General features: G+C 35.9%; 1 protein-coding gene across 1 annotated transcript in view; it reads left to right on the forward strand.

Annotated features, from left to right (window-relative positions):
• The window catches only part of LOC105381623 (acetylcholine receptor subunit alpha-like), a 139,625-nt gene that overhangs the window by 77,255 nt on the left and 39,707 nt on the right, over window positions 1-22,663 (forward strand). Inside the window, exons 5-6 of the mRNA XM_038112229.2 lie at window positions 2,781-2,949; window positions 11,630-11,766. Of these exons, the coding sequence (XP_037968157.1) occupies window positions 2,781-2,949; window positions 11,630-11,766 (306 nt within the window). The remainder of the gene's footprint in view (window positions 1-2,780; window positions 2,950-11,629; window positions 11,767-22,663) is intronic.

Genomic DNA, 22,663 nt, shown 5'->3' on the forward strand with positions numbered 1-22,663 from the left:
GGGACTATTATTCCAAATATTTTATTTTTATTTAGTTAATAATCTCAGAATCGCTTTTTTCATCCTTGTCTTTTCCTTAGCACATTTTGTAATAAGTTTGATTTGATAATCGTAAACCTTTAATGGTCTAAAATAATCTGCATTAATCCTGGTGCCTCCTTTTTTTTTAAAAACTTTATTTTTTTAAAGTATTTTCCATAATTACTGTATTGTTTTTGTCAAATTTCTTATTCTAGCATTTATTTACTCATTTTTAATATTTATTACCTAAACCGTGTATTTCTTGTGCTTTAACTTCGTCTTTACCCCTATTTTGGTAAAAACCCTAAACCTAGGTAAAAAGATCGGTACATTATATAGTATAATTAACAGAAATTTCACAACACACTACAAGCTACAGTCACTTGTGTCGATCAAATAAAATCACAAGTGTCGACAAGACATATAATAACGCCTGCATCGCATGTTTGATACATCTGTTAACTTTTTTGACATATTTATCTCGGTAAACAATTATATTAGTGAATGCAATAAGCAATAGAAAAAAAAATACACAGTAAATAGATATTTGACCAAAGTCCTAGAAGCATCTGTCACCTCGTGTCGAACAAAATCACAATTGTCGAACAATTTTTCATCACGCGTGACATCGACATTAGTGAGAACATCGACAAAATACGCCATATCAGCTTCAATATGATGTTAAACTTGTGCATGTTTTAAAAATGTGCTAAGTACTCTCATACTCACTAAGTCAAGTAACAAAAATTGTAATTGAATGATCCATTTATTTTTTATAGCCTCCTCATTTGTGACAGGTCAACTTTGACACAGGTGTAGAACGTATATTGAATTTTGAATAACAAAAAAACTATTAATTCCCCACGAAAATTTTAGACTTGGCAATGACAGGTGTGGTTTAGAGTTGCCATTAATAAAAAAATATGTTCACAGAGTAAAATATTTACCTTCATAAAATCGTGATTTATGAACGTCGACATTTGTGACTATTTTTTTATAACGGTTGTAGAATGGTCTGTATTTTTTTAATTAATTGTTGGAAAAATATAATATTTAACTATGAATAAGTAAAAGTATTGTAATTTATTTTATTATGTGAAATATAATCCTATCTCTACACAATATTTTTTTATAGCTGCTCAAACCGTGCTACCACGCTCGCGAACAATCGACACGACGTGACAAATCACATAGTGTCGATATGGTTTTTTCAATAAATAATGAAAATTTTCATTATATTTTATGGAGAACACATAGAACACGATCCCGGCTTGATTATGACAGTACATTATTAACGTCTAGGTATTATATTTTAAGAGTTATTTCACGCGAACATAAAAATCGATGTTTGGTAGAATGACCCTTGTGCGTGTTTAATTAAACATGGTCTTCTAAAATAAGGTAGAAACAATATAAGCATTTGCCCGATATACCTAAGCCACTTTTTACCCGAGTGCCGAAAGAGGAGGGTAATGTTCTTCGATTGTATGTATGTATGTATGTATGTTTGTCTGTTTCTTTGTTCCCTCCTGTAGCCTAAACGGCTTGATAGATTTTGATGTATGAGGTATCGTTAGAAGCGTATTAATTGCGCGATGGTTATAAGCTATGTAAAGTTACATTAAAATGTACAGAGCGCCCTCTAGAGGACATAACGTGATGATCGAAAAAATAATATTTTACCAACTATGCCGTGTGGGGTATCAAATGAAAGGGCTTGATTTGCACATAACAAAAATATGCATATTGTAGGTATTTAAAAAACAACGCCAAAATGATTGAAATAAAAAATATTCATGAACTAAAACCCGAATACTGACGTAAAATTTCATAAAATAAAAACATATAAAAAGTTACAAATAAAAAAATTTTATTATAAACAAACAAAAAACCCGACTGCACGCTAAAAAGAAGAAAACAAGTCCCAATGTTAATGGAAAGTATCGCAGGCGGCAGTACCAACTTGACCGCCACACAAGGCCGTTTTCTAAGTAACATTCAGCTAAATGGTGAACCCTCTGCTGGTCCCTACGATACTTTCCATTAACATTGGGACTTGTTTTCTTCTTTTTAGCGTGCAGTCGGGTTTTTTGTTTGTTTATAATAATTTATGTTTATTTTCCATGAATTTGAATACTCTCGCAAGCAATGAAAAAGATCCACTTACAAAATACCGACAGCAAATGGCCCCAGTTTATCAGCCAAAATATTTATGTTGTTAATATTCTGATGCGCATTGCAGACCGCGTCAAGCTGAGGCGTCAAGCTATAGCCTTTTCCGTTTATAGTGCCACAAACTTATCTGTTCCGGTGAGAGCGAACTAAATTGGTCCATATAATCTATGTCAATATGAAATTCATTTAGTAAGTAATGAGGTATGGACCAATTTAGTTCGCTCTCACCGGAACAGATAAGTTTGTGGCACTATAGGAGCAATTAGATGCTATGGTCACTGGAACTTTTTGGCTGGTGAAAATATAAGAGTACCATATATTCGTTTGACTAATCCTGTATTTATGAGCGTACCCTAGACTCGTTTGACTAACCCTGTATCTATGAGCGTACCCTAGACTCGTTTGACTAACCCTGTATTTATGAGCGTACCCTAGACTCGTTTGACTAACCCTGTATTTATGAGCGTACCCTAGACTCGTTTGACTAACCCTGTATTTATGAGCGTACCCTAGACTCGTTTGACTAACCCTGTATTTATGAGCGTACCCTAGACTCATTTGACTAACCCTCGCCTCTCCCACAGAAACGAGAAGTTCTACACGTGCTGCGACGAGCCGTACCTCGACATCACGTTCAACATCACGATGCGGCGCAAGACGCTGTTCTACACCGTCAACATCATCATCCCGTGCATGGGCATCTCCTTCCTCACCGTGCTCACCTTCTACCTGCCCTCCGACAGCGGCGAGAAGGTAAGTAATACCATCTAGTAATAGACAGTGGCGAGAAGGTAACTCGACCAGTAATAGGTAACACCTACAGGGTGTCCCCTAAATCTGCGCTGTTCCCTGGTACCTACCTACCTGGCTAACGAAGGCGCCACAGATCCTGCCCTCTGACAGCGGGGTGATGGTACAATCATGGTTCAACGGTATCTTTAGTATTATAAAAGACAAACAAAACTGCACTGCGAATCTGTTAGGTTAGCAACACGCGCGATTTAACGTTCTCTTATCAAGACCCCACGTCCCTATAATGTCCTGCATACACATACCTCCACCCATCCTTTTGCTTGTAAAAGTGGTCCACTTTGTCAATATGATTTTAGGTGAATCGTCTTCAGGACAAATTCGCTGAAAATTATGAGAGCTGTTTGCCGTGGAATAGATTAGGACTAGAGCTATTTCTCTCTCTCTCTCTCCCTTTCTCTTTTCTCTCCCGTGTTGGCACAGTAGGGCTAGCTATGCAAAACACAACTGTTATAATAGTACAAAAACTAGAACAGCCAGTCTGAGCAGCTTTGCAGCTCACCAATGTTTATTTATAGAGCAAGCGTTGCTGGAATTCTAAAACTGAGCAAGGACAAGGGTTTATCTGGAGTTCACTCGGTAATAATAAAATACAGTGTGAATAATAAAATATCAGATGGGTTTGTTTTGCATCTTTTCCAAGTACATTGTAATGGAATTTTATGGGAAACGCTAAAAGTAAAAAGAGCTAACTGCTGAGCAAAGTGTGATAAAATTCGGAATTCAAATGAGAATGTATAGTATTATAATTAAATTACTTATACTTATATGTCTTCTAATGTTCTATAAACATTATTATTGATTGATATGAATTCTATACCTACCACCATACGGTGGAATAAATGTACATTGTCAGATATGAAATCTGAAATGACGAATTCTGCTCATGATTGCCGTGAGTTGTATAAAAAAACCCTTTTGGTAATAAAACCAGTTTCTACAACAGCCTCTATAGCTGCAGTACATAAAACGCCTGCACCGAGCGACTTGGTATATTAATTTCACCTGAAGTGTCCAACCAGATGTCGCTAGCCTAAGTAGGCACTAAGTTATGTGTATCCATCTGCGCAATTTATACAGGGGGACTTTCTAAGCGCATTATTTTAGCCTTTGTACAGTGTGCGTCGTAAGAGTTAAATTTGAACTTTAGTTGCTAGATCATGCTTTAGTGCAATCCAGGGTCAAAATGTCCAATTTCAAATATTGCTAACCATGGAAAAAGTAAATACTTAGTTGTACGTAAATGTAAATATGTACTTCTTACTTCCATGTTGATAACTATGAAGGTATGAATATTCCTTTGTCCAAAGGTTTTTTTTTATGAGGCTAGTATCCTTTGGATTACTTTTTACTTTACCTGAGTAAAATTTAATATTTGACGCACAGGGCTGCTAGACAAGGTAGATTTTAACAGTAGTACCTATATACCATACAATATCTCATTATGCACATCGATTACGCACATAGGTACCTAAGTTTACATGCAGTTGCCTTTTCTTCCAATTTATAAATCTCATATAATCAGGAGCTGTCGGAATAAACCTTGGTCTATTGAGTTCACAACATATTACCCTGACGCTTTCACTTATCACACGATTAAACCGCCCGGTCTAAGCTCATTTGTGATATATGAGGGTATCGATTCCATAGTCCATTTATCATCACTAATGTTAGTAGAAACACTAAAATCCACTCGGATACATTTGGGCTTATAGCGAGAAAACGATTTATCGATTCGTTTTCTAAATATATGAATGTATCTGTCATGAAGTTGAGTGCACAACCAAGTTAAAATAGTCATTCAATTAGTGAAGTAAAATACTTCTTTTGTTTTGTAATTTGGTCTTTGCAACTTTGTGTTTCCAAATGGTAGGTAATATTCAGGATTGTATTATCACATTATTATAGTATGAAATAAAAAAAATAAAAAACAAAAAAATTTTAAACTACTATTTTTTCACTTAATTCATTTAAATCAAATTAACGACATGCTAAACCGTAAAAAGGGTAAACAATGATACAGACTTAACTGCACTTAAACTGACATTTCTGGCTTATAATATCCAGTGAAGGCTTAATGGACCATAAAAGCCCATTTTTGCCCCATATCTGAGCCTCAATGACTTAACAATTTAGAACCAAAGCAATTGTAACGCAATTTATATCGTTTTAATGTGGTGTTGAACTCGTTTTATGTGTTTTGTTTCATATTTTTTAATGCCAATCCAGTATTTTATATAATAAAAATGTTACTGGTAACCACAATTTGTGTAAGTGGTTGTGTTCAGTAAAATTAGTGATAATTTAGTTTCTTGGTCCAAATTAACAACAAAAAAACACAACACAACATCAATGATGTAATTAAGATATTGCTATGCTTTACTACTAATATTTTCCTAGTTACTAAATAACGCTAAGTGCGTTACTTACCTTACTAAAGAATACCAAATTCATTTAAACATACAGTTACCTAGGTACATTTAAAAAAACTTATTTTTTACGGCAAACTGCTAAATTTCACTTCGCCGTTAGTTGATATTAACGATATTACTTACATTCCTCCCGGAAGCTTCTAGCTGAAAGCTCCTGAAAGCTCTTTCAAATGGGAGCTTCCCAGAACCGATTCCTACATTAACTTTTACTTCTAAACGACTTTTATCTATAATTTATGAAACGCCAACGATTCGATCAGAACGCTCGTTCACTCGAGATAAAGTAATGATTTTAACTCAATGTTAGAACTTTGGATTGAACTGAATAATAATATCTAGAATATACCAACTACCACTTCTTTCTTCATGAACATCTTTCTGATAAAATAAATGTTATTAAATAATATAAGACAGTTTAATAGTGTTTGATAACAGAGACGTAAAATAAGCTTCGGAGATCTTTGCCCAGCAGTGGGGCACTAATATGGCTACATAAAATACCTGGCACTGGCCTCCATACCACCTAGAGGCGGTCAGTTGAAAAGGAGGCTGGGACGACCTGCTGGAGGAGGAAGCTGCTGCGCAGGATCGGGAGAAGTGGAAATCCTTTCTTTGAACCCTATGTCCCTGATGAGGGAAAACAGGATTTCATCATTTTCAAGAAATACATTGGCCTTATTTCTATTCTTTCACTCGTAAAAGTCAACCCAGTAAAAACAAACAAGTAGCACACCTACCTCAATAACGTAGGTAATATTATGGATAATTTGTGTATTTTAAAATAAAGTGACAACGTAAATTAATTAGTAATTTAAATTAATTTATGTACGCATTTCACATCACGAGGTGCATGAAAACCGAATTCCGTTTAAACTTTACTGCTCTTTATTCAATTTTAAACACATGTGTGGCAAATTAATTGTTATAATGCTAATTGTAATGTCATACTTACTCGTAAATGTCCTAGTGAGAGTTACTATTGCTGTCTCAATGTCGGCATAATTACTATGCTCCATTCGTTATACTCGTAATTTACGTAATAAGTAATATGTTTACCTGACACCGTTTGCTTTAGCAATATTCTTGTTTGTTGTAAGTTAGGATCGATCTAAAAACTTTCAATTTTGATAATTGTTTGTAATTTTTCCTCGAAACCAGCATTATAATATAATACCGTGTCCAGTCCACTCAGTGACTGACGATAATCTCAGTAATAGACATACAACTAGTTACAATCCCGTAGTTTTCATAGGAATCCCTTTTAAGGCGAAGCGAAGCTCTCAGGCCAAAGATTACACTTCTTTTTCTTCTTCTTAGCGTGTCAGTGACATGACAACACAAACATAGAACTAGACCAGAAGGGCTAGTACGGGGCGCATTTAAGACGTGACAAAAGTTTTGTATCGCCCTCACTCACATCGCGCAGCCTCAAGAGTGAGCGCAACGGAGAACTTTTGTCACGTCTTATTAGCGCCCTGTGCTACAGGGCCTGGATTTGACATGGCACCATGGCGAAAGGATTGGACAGTCAGATTAGTTGATAGGCGCTGCCTACCCAGGGTGTACTGGACTATATTAAATACAAAAAAAAACAAACACTCACACCTTGTACTAATGTACTCCCTTGCGGGGTAGGCAGAGGTGCATTGCTGCATTAAATACTAATAAGTATTAAATACACTATGTCTAGTATAGGTTTGATAGTTTAACGAAAACTATAAAATATTACATTTTCTCTCATATAAAGTGGCGCCTCTAGGGGTAATTTATTTTATTTTATTTATTTTAACACTTTATTGTACACAGAAATATAGATACATAACAATTGAAAAACACAGTGAAAGCATACAATGGCGGGCTTATTGCCAAAAAGCAATTTCTTCCAGCCAACCTTTGTTGGTGGATAAAAGAGTTACTTACGAGCTATTAAGTTACAGGTACAATAACAATACTAATTTAATACAGCCTACAATTTTTGTTGTAACATTTGACAGATAATGTTTGCAGATGACAGAAGAAAAACAAAACTTTTTTCGTTTTTGTAAATTGCAATAATTGAGTCTGATACCCCATCCACACGCTCGGCGAACAATGGCAAACAGCAAACAGCAAACAGCAAACACTGACGTGTGGATGGGTGTTTGTCGTTGTTTGCCTGTTTGTGTTTGTGTTCGCCAGTGTTCGGCATCGGTGTCGGTTTTTCTTGCCAGATCAAAGGATGTTCGGCAAACAGTTCGCTACGTATCCACACGTCAGGCAGCGGTCAGTATGCGCGCTAGCATTGCGGGAGGCGGACGTATCAACTTGCTACACTTTTTCGTTGGCGCGCATTTTTTTTTATGTATGTTCACCGATTACTCCGCCGTTTATAAACCGATTTTGAAAATTCTTTTTTTGTTGTATTGGGTTGAGCTCCCAGGGTTTTTTCAGAATTTTATCTCACCCCTAAGGGTGGGTAAAGGGGTAAAAACAGGGTATGAATTTACATTTTGGACACATATTAACCGATTCTAATGAAATTAAGAACATAAATATAGTTCTTATAACAAAAAAATATGATGGTGACCTTGAGCTGATCTGATGATGGAAACGGAAGGCAGTCAAGGGAACTCCTCAACGGTATATAGCAACTACCTCGTGTTTAGGCTTGAATGATTCGTATTGATTAGTAGGACTTTTTGGTATCATTTGCATCTTACTTTTGATTAAAAATTATTGCAAATAAACTAAAAGCTATAAAATAAAATAATAATTAAAAAGAAGAAGTCAGTTTTAATTTTTTTTTTAATTATTATTATTATCCCACCATCGTCTTTGCTTTCTTCTTATTTTCCTTTTTTCTTTCTCTTGCTTTAATTTATATAATAAAAATATGTCAACCCGAAAGTAATAGCTCGTCGTCCGCCGTGTTTGCCGGTTCGGAATGTTATGAGCGTTCGCCGAGCATGTGGATGGCTGTTTGTGTTCGGTGATTGTGGTTGGTGTTTGCGACTTTGTTTGCTGTTTGCCGTGTTTGTGACAAACAGCAAGCGTATGGATGGGGCTTTAGTGGATACGACACTGGAGCAAACTCCTTCCACGTACCAAAAGCTCACACTCTAATATACTAATAAATGAATATGCCCCCGCGTAGTGTAGGTATCCGTAATACGATTGGCATGGCTCCAACGCGGGGTTATCGGATTACGTAATGACGGCGGCGGCGGCCGGTGCATCGCGAACATTGCGATATAGATCTGGAGGGTTACTCTATACTGACGAAAAACTAACGAAAGAGAGCTGTCGTGCAATCGGCACGTTTAATAAAGTGGAAAGAGAAGAAGCGTGGCTCGCGCAGAAGAGCTCCGAAACTTCGTGTTTCGTCTTTGATAAATACGAACAAGTATACATTAAACGTGATTGGTGCCTCCTTTTAAGCAGAGCCTGTGACAGGAAGCACCGCTCTTCCTTAGCTTACAGTTAGTGCAAATAATCAATTAAACAATTTACTATTATAACAGCATTTAGGTAACTATGTAGCTTACCAAATGTTTAAAGAGAAAAAACATTTAAGACTAGTTGTCTTAGTTACTAAAAACTTAAAATTAAATCTAATCTAATAAAATTTAGACAGTTTAGGTATTGTAGGTAAGTAGTGTCTTATAAAGTGACCCCCCTGCACCGCCTTTGTGCTGTTTTCGCTTACGTAATCGGGATGTTTTCGCGACATCCCGGCTTGTTTTTCGCTGAGCGTGGCAGTTATTGCGCTCGCTGGGCACGTGTTTCGGAGCTGTGACACGACGTATTATTGAACAAGAGGAATTGTTTGTCATGCTATTTTTGCTACATCTGCTAAAAACTGTTGACTATTGGGTCAGAATAGTTCGTGATTGGAAAAACGAACCGGCAAGACGCCCTCCAGTCTGGTGGGTCGACGACCTAAGTAAGACCTAGATAGAGTCTTTTTCTCCTGAGGAGAGGCGTATGTCCGGCAGTGGAGTGTTAGAAATTGATGATGATGATGACAATGACTATATAATTATGGCGACTGTGTTCCAAATCCTCTCAAATCAAGGTACTACCATTCTTCAACACATTCGTATATGTTCTCTTGCCCATCCTCATGCAAGGATCCTTTACAGCCTATTATAACATTACCAAAGCCATTCTACCTCCCGCATTTACTCGAGGGCGGAGTTAATTTTGATAATTTATTGCTTAAATACTGTAGTGACAGCCCTCAGTCCTCCCCATCCTAGAAACTAATGCTTTTATCAGCCGGGTACAGGGGGGTCACTCTATGTGACGACGAACGTAGTTTCGGAGTGCTGCTGCGCGAGCCACGACTCTATCTCGTTGTATTAAACGTGCCGATTGCACGACAGCTCTCGTTCGTTCGTTTATCGTCAGTATAGAGTAACCCTCCAAGGCAAGTTTAATACACCTTAGTGTTAGTAATAGGGTTACTCCATGATGTGGTACTATCAGCCAAAGTTATGTCTGACGAATTAAGAGGGATTCAGAGTTTGAAGAGTGATATTTAGCGGAACTGTAAAGAGAGTGCTGTGTTATATTCTTGTAATTATAAGTAAGTTGGGTTAGTTGCAGCTCTGTGTTATAGAATAAAAAATATAAGTTTTACCTAGGTACTCAGATTCAAAAAACATACAAGGTGCAATTTTATAGATGTCCTTCCCGTTCAAAGGTCAATATTAATAGCATTATCAATATCGGTCCTGCCAACGGGACGTTACCTGATGAAAAAATACTCAGGATATAACTGATCAAATGCATCGTTTTTTCTAAAGATCATGTAAAGTACCTATCTTCAAGGCTCAAGCACGAACTTATTGACTTCACATACTTACTGAATATTTATATGTCACTCAACGTATGCCAAGCTACTCATAATCACCAATTATTGCGTAGTATCTTAAAATTTGTCATCCAGCTGTAAATTAACAAAATGTTAGTCACGCAAATTTCATAAATAAAAAATATGCTTCGAAAAACTGAAACATATGAATTTTACAGACAAAAACACTTGTGGCCAAGAGCAGAATGTAAAATTTAATTTACAATTTACGTTATTGACAAGTTGATTGCAACGGCAACGGTATATTTGTGTTATTTAAAAATGGTGGCAAAGGAAGGCTGAGAATAGACTGTTATGTAGTCCCTAGGAAGTCTTCTATGACCAGCAGTGGATGTCAGCTGGCTGATAAAGACGATAATAAAATAGTAAATTACCGATGAAATAGTCAATGATATTAATACTACTATGAATGTATAATCCGCCACCTCTGGCTGAACTTTGCACATATAAACCTTGCATTTGTACTCTTTCTATATCTCCTTTTAACCATGCTGCTCGCAATTTTCAGGAATAACATATATTAAAAAGAACATCCGATGCATTTTAATTTGGTGTGTACTTGTGTAGTTCACTCCAGTCTTTATATTATGTTACCTGTGGTTCTGACAATAAAACGAAATCGTATTGAACTTCGCGGTAAAATTTCAATTGAAAAAGCGTACCTCTGTTTTCATTTCAATTTATTAATCAGATTTACATTAATGGACAATTTTAACGCGGGGTGGGCGTTTCACGTGATGTATCAATTATTTTTATCGTTAATGAATTTTTAAGTGTTTTGGTCGTGGCTTGTTTGATTGAAAATAACAATTTAAGGTGTTACTTATAATGAAGGCAATCAAAAAACAATTATTCAAAAACAAAAAACAACAAAACAATATTCTTGAGTCCACAGATTTAGGATTTTTATTTGTTTCTATCAGCGGATTGCCTAGTCTTCATATCATTATCACCACCCATCACGTCCCCACTGCTGGGGCACGGGTCTCCAATGAAGGAAGGGTTTAGGCCTAGTCCACCAAGCTTGTGCTGAGAAAGTTGTTGGCAACCCGACTGTCGGAGGTTTTCAAGCTGCCCGAAGGCTTTTGACTAAGCTTTAGATAGATACATTGATTATTTACTGAACGCAATACGTACATGAGGTACACGGAAATATTACATTAGTTAATGTATAATAACGACATCTACGACTGCTGAAGCAGCAACTGGGACCCACGGCTTAACGTGCCGTCCGAAGCGTTCACAAAACTACCACTTGAAATCGGTCGGTCAGTATTAAATTTAATCTAGTAGGTAATTCCATAAAATTATTCACACTATCTACGTTTCCCCGCAGGTGACGCTGTCAATCTCCATCCTCATCAGTCTCCACGTGTTCTTCCTGCTGGTCGTGGAGATCATCCCGCCCACCTCGCTGGTGGTGCCGCTGCTGGGGAAGTACCTCATCTTCGCCATGATATTAGTCTCTATAAGGTGAGTCCGTTTTATGGTTATTCAAATGTTTGTACGGGCGGTAGCGACTTGCCGCAGCTACTTTACTTCAGAACTAGTAAAGTGTTAAGTGTATTGCTTTTCATCCGCTTCAACCATTTTATGTGTTAAAAATAACCGTATTAAAACCGGTTGCATAGTTTTAGAACATCTATAACTACTTACACTACGTAATATACATAATTATGATTGTGTGCGAAGGTGAACTTTATGTAAAGCCGCGTACGTACAGACCGGCCAAACGAAAGCCCAACGAACGCCCAACGATGAATATTTATCATACATAATACAGGGCAGATTGCAGCAACGAAGGTCAACGAAACCCTTTCATTGACATTCGTTTGGCCGGTCTGTACGCAGCTTTATGCTTATCAAAAGGAGGATGCGCCCGTCAGAACAATTTGCCTAAAGAAAATGTCACAGGCACGCTGGACCCAGTTAAATCAAATTATGACAGATATATGAGATTTTGTGGCCAGTGTTAGGGAGCCATTTTCTTAAGCCGTTGGCTCTGTACTTCCTTACGTTAGTAATATAATATAGTCAATGGTTTTATGGTTATTAAAATCTTGTGACTCGCCTCGGCTTTGATGGTGCAGTTTTACTTCGGAACAAGCTACTCAAGTATATTAGGTTTAAACGTTTATTCTCATAAGAACATAATATAGGTACATTTGTTCACTTAAAATGAGATGTTAATTAATTAACTTAAGTATCTATGTTAGTCCTTAAATAATAATATTTACATTTTTTGCGCATGCAAGTTGTTGAAAGTTATACAATAGTTGTAGTTATAGTTAAATATTTTTGTATTATATTGTGTAGGTTACGTAGCTAAACAAATAATTAGTACTTAGCAGCTATATTACTATTTTATAACAGTGACATTTTTATAAATATAACCCTTTAGCAATTTTTTAAATATAAATGGCGATTTTACATTTTTGATGTCTTTAGGTAATTTGTTGTATAGCTGTGCTCCCTCATAAGCTATACTTTTCTTGCCATACAAAGTCCGGTGGGAGATTAACTTTAAATTATTTGCATTTCTTGTGTTGTATTTTTGTTGTTTTTTAGTGAAAGATAGTTGTGAATGTGTAGTTTTATTAAGTACTTTATGAATGAAAATGCATGTTTTAAAAGTGTATAGTTGATTAATGTGCATCAATTTAGTTTTTTCGTAGATAATTTGTGTTGCTTCTAAATAATCAAAATTGAACAAAGTTTTGACAAGTTTGTTTTGAGCAATTTGTATTTGTTTAAGATTCGTTCTGGCAGCTGCTCCCCAAATTTCTATCAGGTATTCTAAGTGAGGTTTAACCAAAGAATTGTAGATTGTGTACCGGACACTAGTTGGTAAACACCCCACAATTCCTCGTATAGCCCCTCTTACTGAAGACAGTTTCGTTTTTATTCGGTCTAGATGAGGTTTCCATGTTAGTTTAGGATCTAAAATTAGACCCAAATATTTTTCCTGGTTGGATTTAGTAATGGTTTCCCCGTTGATGGTTAATGGATCATGATCTGGAATTTTCTTATTTTTGGCTGAGAATATCATATAATTCGTTTTGGACGTATTCACAGTTAGAAGGTTGCACTGAAACCATATGGAAAGTTTATCTAAGTCTTCCTGAGCCTCTTTGATAATACTGTCAATAGAACTTCCGAAATAAAAAAGACATGTGTCATCAGCATATAGATAAGTTTGTCCTGTAAGCCCAATATCCTTTATGTTATTTATGTAAATAAGGAAAAGTAAAGGACCCAAAATGGATCCTTGTGGCACTCCACACTTGATGAGTTGAGCATTACTTTCAAAGTTGTCGATCTTAACTATTTGATACCTATTAGTAAGATATGATTGAAACATCTCATAGGCTGTACCAGTGACTCCAATACCTTTTAGTTTTTTTAGAAGAATGCTGTGACTTACTGTATCGAACGCTTTTTTCAGGTCGATAAATATACCCAGAACTATATTTTTACCATCGATGCTCAGTTTTATTTGTGTTGTCAAGTCGATAGTTGCAGATAGTGTATTTGATTTTGGGCGAAATCCATATTGTCGTTCAAATAGGAAATTAGTGGAATCTAAATATGATGCAAGTCTAGTATGAAGTATTCTTTCAAGTATTTTTGATGTCACTGGCAAAACTGAAACTGGGCGATAATCCCCTGGGTTTTCTTTGTTACCAGACTTAAAAATTGGTGTCACTTTCGCGATTTTCATACTATCTGGGAAGTTACCGTTACTAATACATAGGTTAAGGCAATGAGTTAGTTCGTCTTTCACAATGTTTTTAATGCACTTTATGGATTTTGTAGTTATTTTATCTATCCCAGCACTAGTATTTGAGTCTAAATTGTTAATAATTTTTTCAATCTCTTCTACCGTGATAGTTTTAAGTTCTGAGAGTATATCTTTTTCGTTCCCTTTACAAGTTGTATGCACATCATTATTTTGATATCTCAAAGGTATTTGGTTAGCCAGTTCAACACCGATTCCAGAGAAAAAATTGTTAAATCTCTCACAAATTTCATTGCCATCAGTTACAGTTATGTTATTTATTTTAAGCTTTGAAGGAACACAACTACTCTTTAATTTTTTGTTTGTTAATTGATTAATAAGCTCCCACATTTTTTTAGGTTTTCTAGCTGTTTTCTTGAAAGTGTCTATGTAGAATGCACTTTTGGTCTTTTTAATTTTTCTTGCTAACCAGTTTCTTGATCTTGATAGGGTCTCTTTCAGTTTGTTGTCTCGAGGATTGAGTTTATGTTTTCGCCAGAGGTGGTTCCTGTCTTCAATTCCTTTGATGATGTCTCGATTTATCCACTCATCTCTAGGAGGATTGACTATCCGTGTTTTTATCACTGTGCTTTCTTTAATGCATTTGAGAATATTATTTTCTAGGTTCGTATAGCCGCTATCTTCATTGAATCTGACATTCGACATTGTTTCGTACATCTTTTTGTAGTCAATGGCATTGTACGTTACCTTAGGTTTTAGTTTGTGTTGGAATTTTTTAATTTCAAAATATATTTGCTTGTGATCTGACATTGCTGAATCCAAGATTGACATCATATAGCTATGTTCATTCAAATTTGTGCAGACATGGTCTAATATTGTCTTGGTTGTAGCTGTCTCTCGTGTGCAGTACTTAGCATTTATTTTATTTAGTATTGTTAGGCCACACTCTTTGCTTGTTTTCTTGTACTCTTTTGTCTGCTTGTCGGGATTTAAGAGATCGTAATTAAAGTCACCAAATATTATTAGTCTTTTCTTGGACTGTAGTTGCTTTTCATATTCATCCAAAAACTCTTGACAATTTGTATCTCCTGGTTTGTAAATACCACCAATATCTAATGCAAGTTTATTTAGGTGAATCCATAGGTAGTTATTACCGCCAATGTATGCCTCTTCTAAGAATGAGTGCTCTAAGCTAGAGTGTATATAAATCGATACACCTCCGCCGATGACATCTGTTCTGTAATTATAGTAGTGTGAGTAGTTATCAAGACTAAGATTTTTTGCGTCATCCTCTGATTTTATCCATGTTTCCGTTAGAATTATAATTTGTACAGTAGTAGGTATTTCTTTAAGTATGCATTTTAGTTCATCAAACTTGCCACTTTTTACAATACTTCGTGTATTGGCATAGAAAAACTTTAGGGATGATTTGTTTATTGAAAGACTGTTGTATGTATCTGCTATTTCATATTGTGTATTTTTTGTTTCATCATACTCCTTATCAGCTATTGCATCTTTTCCAGTTAGAGTATCTAGTTTTTTGGAGTGTGAGATTGAATAATTTTAGGTATTCCCTTTATGTATTTTATTATTAAATCTTTTTCTCCATTCTCTTGTCTCTTTTTTATTTCGGCCTGTAGATTTTTAAGAAATTGCTGTTGTTTTGGTGTCTGATCATAGTAAATTTTGTATTTTTTATCAACTTTATCTTTATTTTGTAGTATTTTTCTGCTTATCGTATTTGATTCAAATGAAACTTTAATTGGTCTGTTTTTGTTAGAGTCATATTTTCCAAGGCGCATCACTTTTACTGGGTTAGGACAGTTAGGAAGTAATGTTTTGGTAATATTCAGAACTTCTGTCATATCGGACTCTCGACGGCGCTCCGGATTATCCAGTTTTGGTTCTTCTATTCCAGTTATTATAACGTTTTTCTCACGAGAGCAACGTTCTTGGAATTCTTGTACTACACTTTCATATTCGGATGCTGCCGTTGGGTGTTCAGCGGCTTTCCCTGAATATGACCCTGTTTTTAATTGGATAACATCAGTTTCAATTGTCTTCAACTTTTGTTCAGTGCTGCTTTGTAACTGTTTAAGCTCAGTTAGATCTATTCTTAGTTCATTTTGCTCACGAAATAGCGCCTCATTAGATGTTTTTATCTCGTTGATTTGGTTGCGTATTGCGGACATGTCGTCCCGAATATCTGACATATTTTTTGTTTGCATGTTTCCGAATCCATTGATCGCTTCCATCATCTCTTCGCGAAATTTTGCCATCATTTCTGCAACGTCGCAACATTCATATCTCCGTTTTACTCGCTTAGTTATATTTAACTTGACGTTTTCGGTTTCACTTAAATCAGATGTGGAGCCAAATGTACTTTGGGCACCTGTACCTTCTTTTGTTGTGGTTTTCTTGGGACTGTGTTGAATACTCATTTTGTTATACTCAATTTAACAATTTTATAATACAAAAAGTGAAGTTGCAGTTGGTGGGATTCGAACTCGGGTCTCTTTGGTACGAGTCTACTGCTTTACAGATTCAACTACAGAGGCGTTGAGTGCAGATGCGAAAATCCAGTACTGTATCAGTGTAAGTATAAGTTGTATGACAACTGCTTGTTGTGTATGCGATCCTGGTACTTGAGACTTAATCGCGCATCACCTGGTAGGAGGTAAATTCAATACGTCACTCACCGACAAAGTGTAGTAATCACCTCTTGCTCAGTTATTTTTTCCTGGTACTTCAAGTTTAGATTTTTTGATGTCCCGTCGTTCCCGGTTCTCCTTTGGGAATAATATATTTCTTCTCGCTCTTTTTTCAATATGGCCGCGGCCTCTTAGCGAAAACACCGCAAGAAGAAGTAGGATAGACTGCTTTTTACAATTTATTCACTGATTTAAAATATAATTTATTATTTAATGTTTTTTCGAACAACTTGACACACGTCTGCTTGCGACAAAATTCTTGGACGAAACCTTATATTGCGTTTCGTTCGCTTCAACCATTTTATGTGTTAAAAATTACCCACATCAAAGTAAGTTGCGCTGTTTTAAAACATCTATAAGTACTTAAACTAAGTATATTATTCTTTGCCCATGCGAACTCAATTTTAAGTAATAATTTATCATTGAGGCAACGATTTAAACACTAAATCCAACCACATTTCGATCGGACGGCATCAGGACTTATCTTGTAGAATCGTAGTCCAGTAAATACAGGGTGCGTTCCGATGTTGCCAAGTCACGTGCACCATAAACAACATCCGGCTTATGCGGAACCCGCGGCCCACCCTGTGACTCTGTGACTTCTGCAGTAAACACAGAGCGAAGTTGCGTTTGTCTGTGTTATTGGGCCGATTTTGTACTGTACATTCATTTAGGTAAGTATAATGAATATACTGATACTTACCTATTATTACTGTCCGGGAATTGTCAGTTGGGTTACCCTAAAGATTAGAACCTCTTGAATCATATTATAGGTAGTTCAACAAATCATATGATCTATCCTAAGTTTTTGTTGTTTTCTCCAAAAATGTATAATATTTTCTGAAAATATGGGTCTACACCACCACCACACGGTCCACACAGACCCACAGTCGTCAATTCAGTTTAAAACTTTGCTTAATTTTCCCATATATCTTCTAAAATATTTGTAGGTATATGCATGAAACTTCTCGACTTGTGGCTTTCCAGTTTGTCCCTTTAACCCTGAATCTGAATAAAAACACTCTAAAAATATGAAATTGAATAAAACCTCAGTAATTCTGTAAGCCATGTGCGGCAACACAATGGCTCCGTACCTACGTAGCTACAGCTACAAAGCTATTCGAATGTAAATTCAGTATTTTGGTATTCTCTGTACAGTGTTGTTCAGTATCACGTAAATTGGATAGACGTAATGAACGCACCTAAATTAAACTCGGAATTCATTGCAGGGCCGCCGTGTCACGCGATGTCTTGTTTCGTAATTGCTTTTTGTTTTTAGCTTATTGTTATTTTAAGGTTCCGTAGGAATTCAAAAGGTATATGACCGTACTACTAAACTTCACTGTCCATCTGTATGTTTCTTACTTTAGCGGTCTAGTGTTAAAAGCTTCACTTTACCTTGTCTACTGGCAGCCTGAGTGGTTTCATGAGGAGTGTCCTTCTCCGGCCTGTTGGTCCGCGGGAACTATTTTATTTCATTCCTACCCTGGTACAGAAGTAGACGGGCGTGCCCCTATTTAGTATCATTATATTTATTTTATTTAGCACTCGAATGGAACCTTTATACAGATCACCTTAATTAACATATAACTAATTTGACAAGCTAGACCTTTATCTTTATCTATGTAGAGCATAGGTCCATGTCAATACATGTACGTTTTGTACATGTGTATAGTTTTCATTACAACGACTTCACTATAAGGGGCTCAGGTATACAATCCATTGATTAAGTATATTCCAAAGAACTCATCAGAGCTAAATACACGTCAGTAGATACAAACCTGCATCTCTATTTAACCAAAAAGCTTCAAATCGCAGCTTTAGCGTTACGTTCAAACGTCCCCACACCGTATTCAGCTTACCGAATATGTAGTCTCAAAATTGGCCCTCTGCACCAAAATTTCTATCACGGCGTTGATTAACACGGTCCATTGTGAAGATGATAACACAATCACCAGCAGCGGTCAGTCGCTTACCTTATACAGGGTGTTGCGAAAAGGGTATAGTAAGCCCAAAAGGGGTGACTCGGGGGGTCATTCTGAAAACTTTTGTTTCACAACTTACGACGAAAACTTGCGAAAGAAAATCTGCGTCTCCATAGAATCATTTTTTGGTCATGTATTTTTTTGCGTATATCCAAATGTGTTAGATCACAAGTTGTCAAGGACGACACTCTGATTTACCCTCTTTTGGCTGACTATACAATTTTTGCCACACCCTGTATATGTGGTAAAGCTCAGATTATGGCCCTCCCAGCATCGGGGTAACTGTATGAATAGCGCCCCTAAATTGGGCGCCGGTGGTCTCGTGTTTATACGAAGCTGTTATATTTTCAGCAATGACCTGACCTCTGTAAATAGAGGTAATTAGCATCATCACAATGTACCTATGTTATTTGTATTATCTTCGGAGTATATAAAATTCCTATAAACTCAACCCCAACAGTTGTATTGTTATTACTTACTAAATACCTACTAGATCTTCTACAAGTAGATCAAGATCAGTCACACTGCAACAGTGTCGTAGAAAAAAATTAAAAAAATCCGCTTCTTTTACATGTATTTTTTAGTTCACGTAAATAACGGGAGCAATTAGCACAGCCCGTCCCGTCTGACAAGTGACAAGACACGATTTCCATAGAAATTAAAACTCAGCTTTTACGAAATAGGGATTTTGATCGCATATTTTTATTGCCCCGCGCGAAGGGGATTAAATAATCCGTTATCAAGCGATCTGTTCAGAACTTTGTAACTGAAAAGTTAATGTTGTATTTTGAACATAGAGATGTTTTCCCATGAGTTGCTTACACAATCAAGTGTGAGGACTCATAAATGAGGAGCAAACATTCAGTCAGAGTTTAGTCACCAAAAATTACATATTTTTTTCCCATTCCTATCCATTTTTCTGTTCTGGAATATCTTTCTCCTCAAAAATATTAATTCTTTTATGTAACTTTAATAAGTTATAATTACTAAATTAAGAACAAATGATGATGGGCACAAATATATGGAAGCTGGGACCATCACCAATAGAAATGAGTGATGCGTCGTTGAAAAGGTATTTTTTTGCAGAATATGAATAACGGAAGCGCTAGTCCTGATTTACTGTCCGATTAGAATAATCGTACCTTGAAAGTTTTTATATTTTATTTCTGTAATTTTTATGTTTTGTTATATTTTCACATTCATTTTTAATTTTTATAACAAAATGATCATCATTTATTATAATATTATATTAGTTTATTATCTAAGTAAATAAAACCAGTTGAAATTAATTTCTTCCATTTTAATAATACGTGTTTACGTGTATTACGCCCTAACTGTCATCAGGAGAGAGAGTGCAATGCCATAGAAAAATACATCCTTCCGACTAATATATTTCAAAATGGACAACTTATACGGATTTGTCGTCATAATATTTTTTTGCTCACTTGAAAAGAGCTATCCAATGATGTATGACTCATCTTTATTGGACATAGGTCCCAAAACGCCCATTGTCATTTACAATCCAGTGTTTATCTGGATTTTTCAAAGGATAGTTCCCCTGATTCTCGTTGCCTTGTGATTACTTCCAGTTCCGTAGTCTAAGAGCATTCCGCCATTTTTCCCGGCGTGACAGTACTAATCCTACTTAGATAAGTAAGATGGGTTTACAGTGGCAGCGTAGTCGGATAACATTAGTCAACGGCGATGTAATCCTAAAGTAGCGTAAGTACTAAAAGTAGTGAAAGTAACTAATGCGGCCACAAATGTTATTAATGTTATTAATTGATACTAGTTGTTTATGTGTGTAGTACACGAGCTTCCCGTTGCGTATAAAAATCATTTCTGAAAAACTCAACACTGAAAGTCACATAACTCTTGAACAGCTGAACCGATTTTGATAAAATATGGCTAAGGACACTGAAGTTAACATTATTTTCATGTCACGCTAAAAAAGAAAACGAAAATCGGTTCTGCCACGCTACCACAGACAGATACACACATAGACATGTAAATACACAGACACATAAAACTTATACTCTTATTTTTCATCAAGGGGTATCCGCTCATTGCGTCCTAATTAAATAATTAGGTATGTCGCAGACACCTCAAGAAATCTTTCTAGTGGGTCATGAGATAAACATCTATCAAACAAGTGAACGATATTGGTCAGTTTGACCCGGGCCGGTTAATCAGCTGGGCCGGTTTACAGCCGGTAGTAAACCGGAGATAGGCCCTCCGGGTGTTTGTCGAGGAATCTAGTGGATTCTTACCCAAGGGTGGAAAGGTTCGTTTTGTGTAATAGCAATAACCGTAGAAGATTATTAGATATGTTTTGTCTTTACAAGATTGTAAATAATAAAATTGATACGATTGTGCTGTCGCAGATTGCTTTAGACTGTAGAACTAGGTCTGGTCGTCGATTTAAACTGTTTTACGTATCAACTTGTCGCATCAATGTTAGTTATAACTCCCCTGTGCATCGATTGTGTCGCCTTTACAATCAAATGCACACAACTGACTGTGATATTGACATATTTTGGAACTCTTATCCCACCTACCGTCGTCTCGTCTATACCGCCATAAAAGAACTCAAATAAATAATCAGTATTAATAAGAATTTCAAATTTTCTGACATATTTTAATTTTAATTATAATCTGAATCAATTTTTTTTACTTACTTATATATGATTATTTTTACTTTTTTAATATTTAAAAATGTAATCTGATGTTAAATTAATTAATATAATTAATATGTTAAATATAATAATTAAATGTACCTAGTTAACCACTACTTGCATGCTGTGGACACATATTTTTTGGAGTGTTAACTGTTTTCTGTGTTTGTGTTATATGTAATATTGTTAATGTATTGTTAACTCTCTGTATTGTGTTCCAATAAATAAATAAATAAATAACACTAACACATGCAATCTCATTTGCACAGATTCACCAACGCAGGTGTGTGGAAATAACCCAAACAACGTTAAAAAACCCCGACATTCTACTCCAAAAGTCGCTTAAATTTTGAACTGCTAAGATGATTTTGATAAAATATGGCTAAGAACACTCGGGGTAAAAAAAGTAAATTGGTTCAGCCGTTACGTTACCACAGACAGATAACACCCCTCTTTTTGTCAGGGGTTAATAGTTTTTATTGATACAACTGTCGATTCTACAGATAGGAAGTAAGTGTAATTTGTTATCTATTTTTGTGTACAAATAATTAAGAATCAAACGAACTTACCTTGTGAAGTTTGATGTCTAATTATACGAGTCTCTCGAACGAAGATGATTACGATATTACAGGCAGCACGCGAGATGATGCTATCCTAATCACACTTTTAAAGCCCTAAAAATAGTTTTATTTTTAGCACTAGTCGTTGAAGCATCACTAAATATTACAATATCATAGTTATTTGTTTGAAATGAGCAATATGAAGAATCAGTATTGTCTCTCCACCAAATTAAATCATTATTTAAATGCGCAGGCAAAACCATTGCTTTGTTGTAATTATTTGAGTATTTGAGAGCTAAAAACTTTTCTCTCTCAAATTGTTTAGTGTACACCCAGCCATACTTAACAGCTGGGCATGCTGATGTTAACAAGCCTAAAAACTTAGCAAACTCCCTGACCGAGCATTTTTTATTATTTAAAAATTTTGTTGCTTGAGCTTTAATACGACTTTTCTTTTCCTCTGGCAACGATATGCACATGTTAACCGAATTAAATATGAAGCCTAGGAAGGTACATTCTTTCCTGGGGTATGTCTGGCTTTTTTCCTCATTAATCAAAAAACCTAGTTTTAAAAGTATATCTCTGGTTGTTTTTAAATTGTCAAGACAGTCTTTGAATGTGTTTCCAATAAGCATAAAATCGTCCAAGAAATTGACAGACAGGTATCCTAATGAACGTAAGTAGTGTAAGACGGGCCTTA

This window comes from Plutella xylostella, chromosome 9 (assembly GCF_932276165.1).
Source record: "Plutella xylostella chromosome 9, ilPluXylo3.1, whole genome shotgun sequence".
NCBI classification, from domain to species: domain Eukaryota; kingdom Metazoa; phylum Arthropoda; class Insecta; order Lepidoptera; family Plutellidae; genus Plutella; species Plutella xylostella.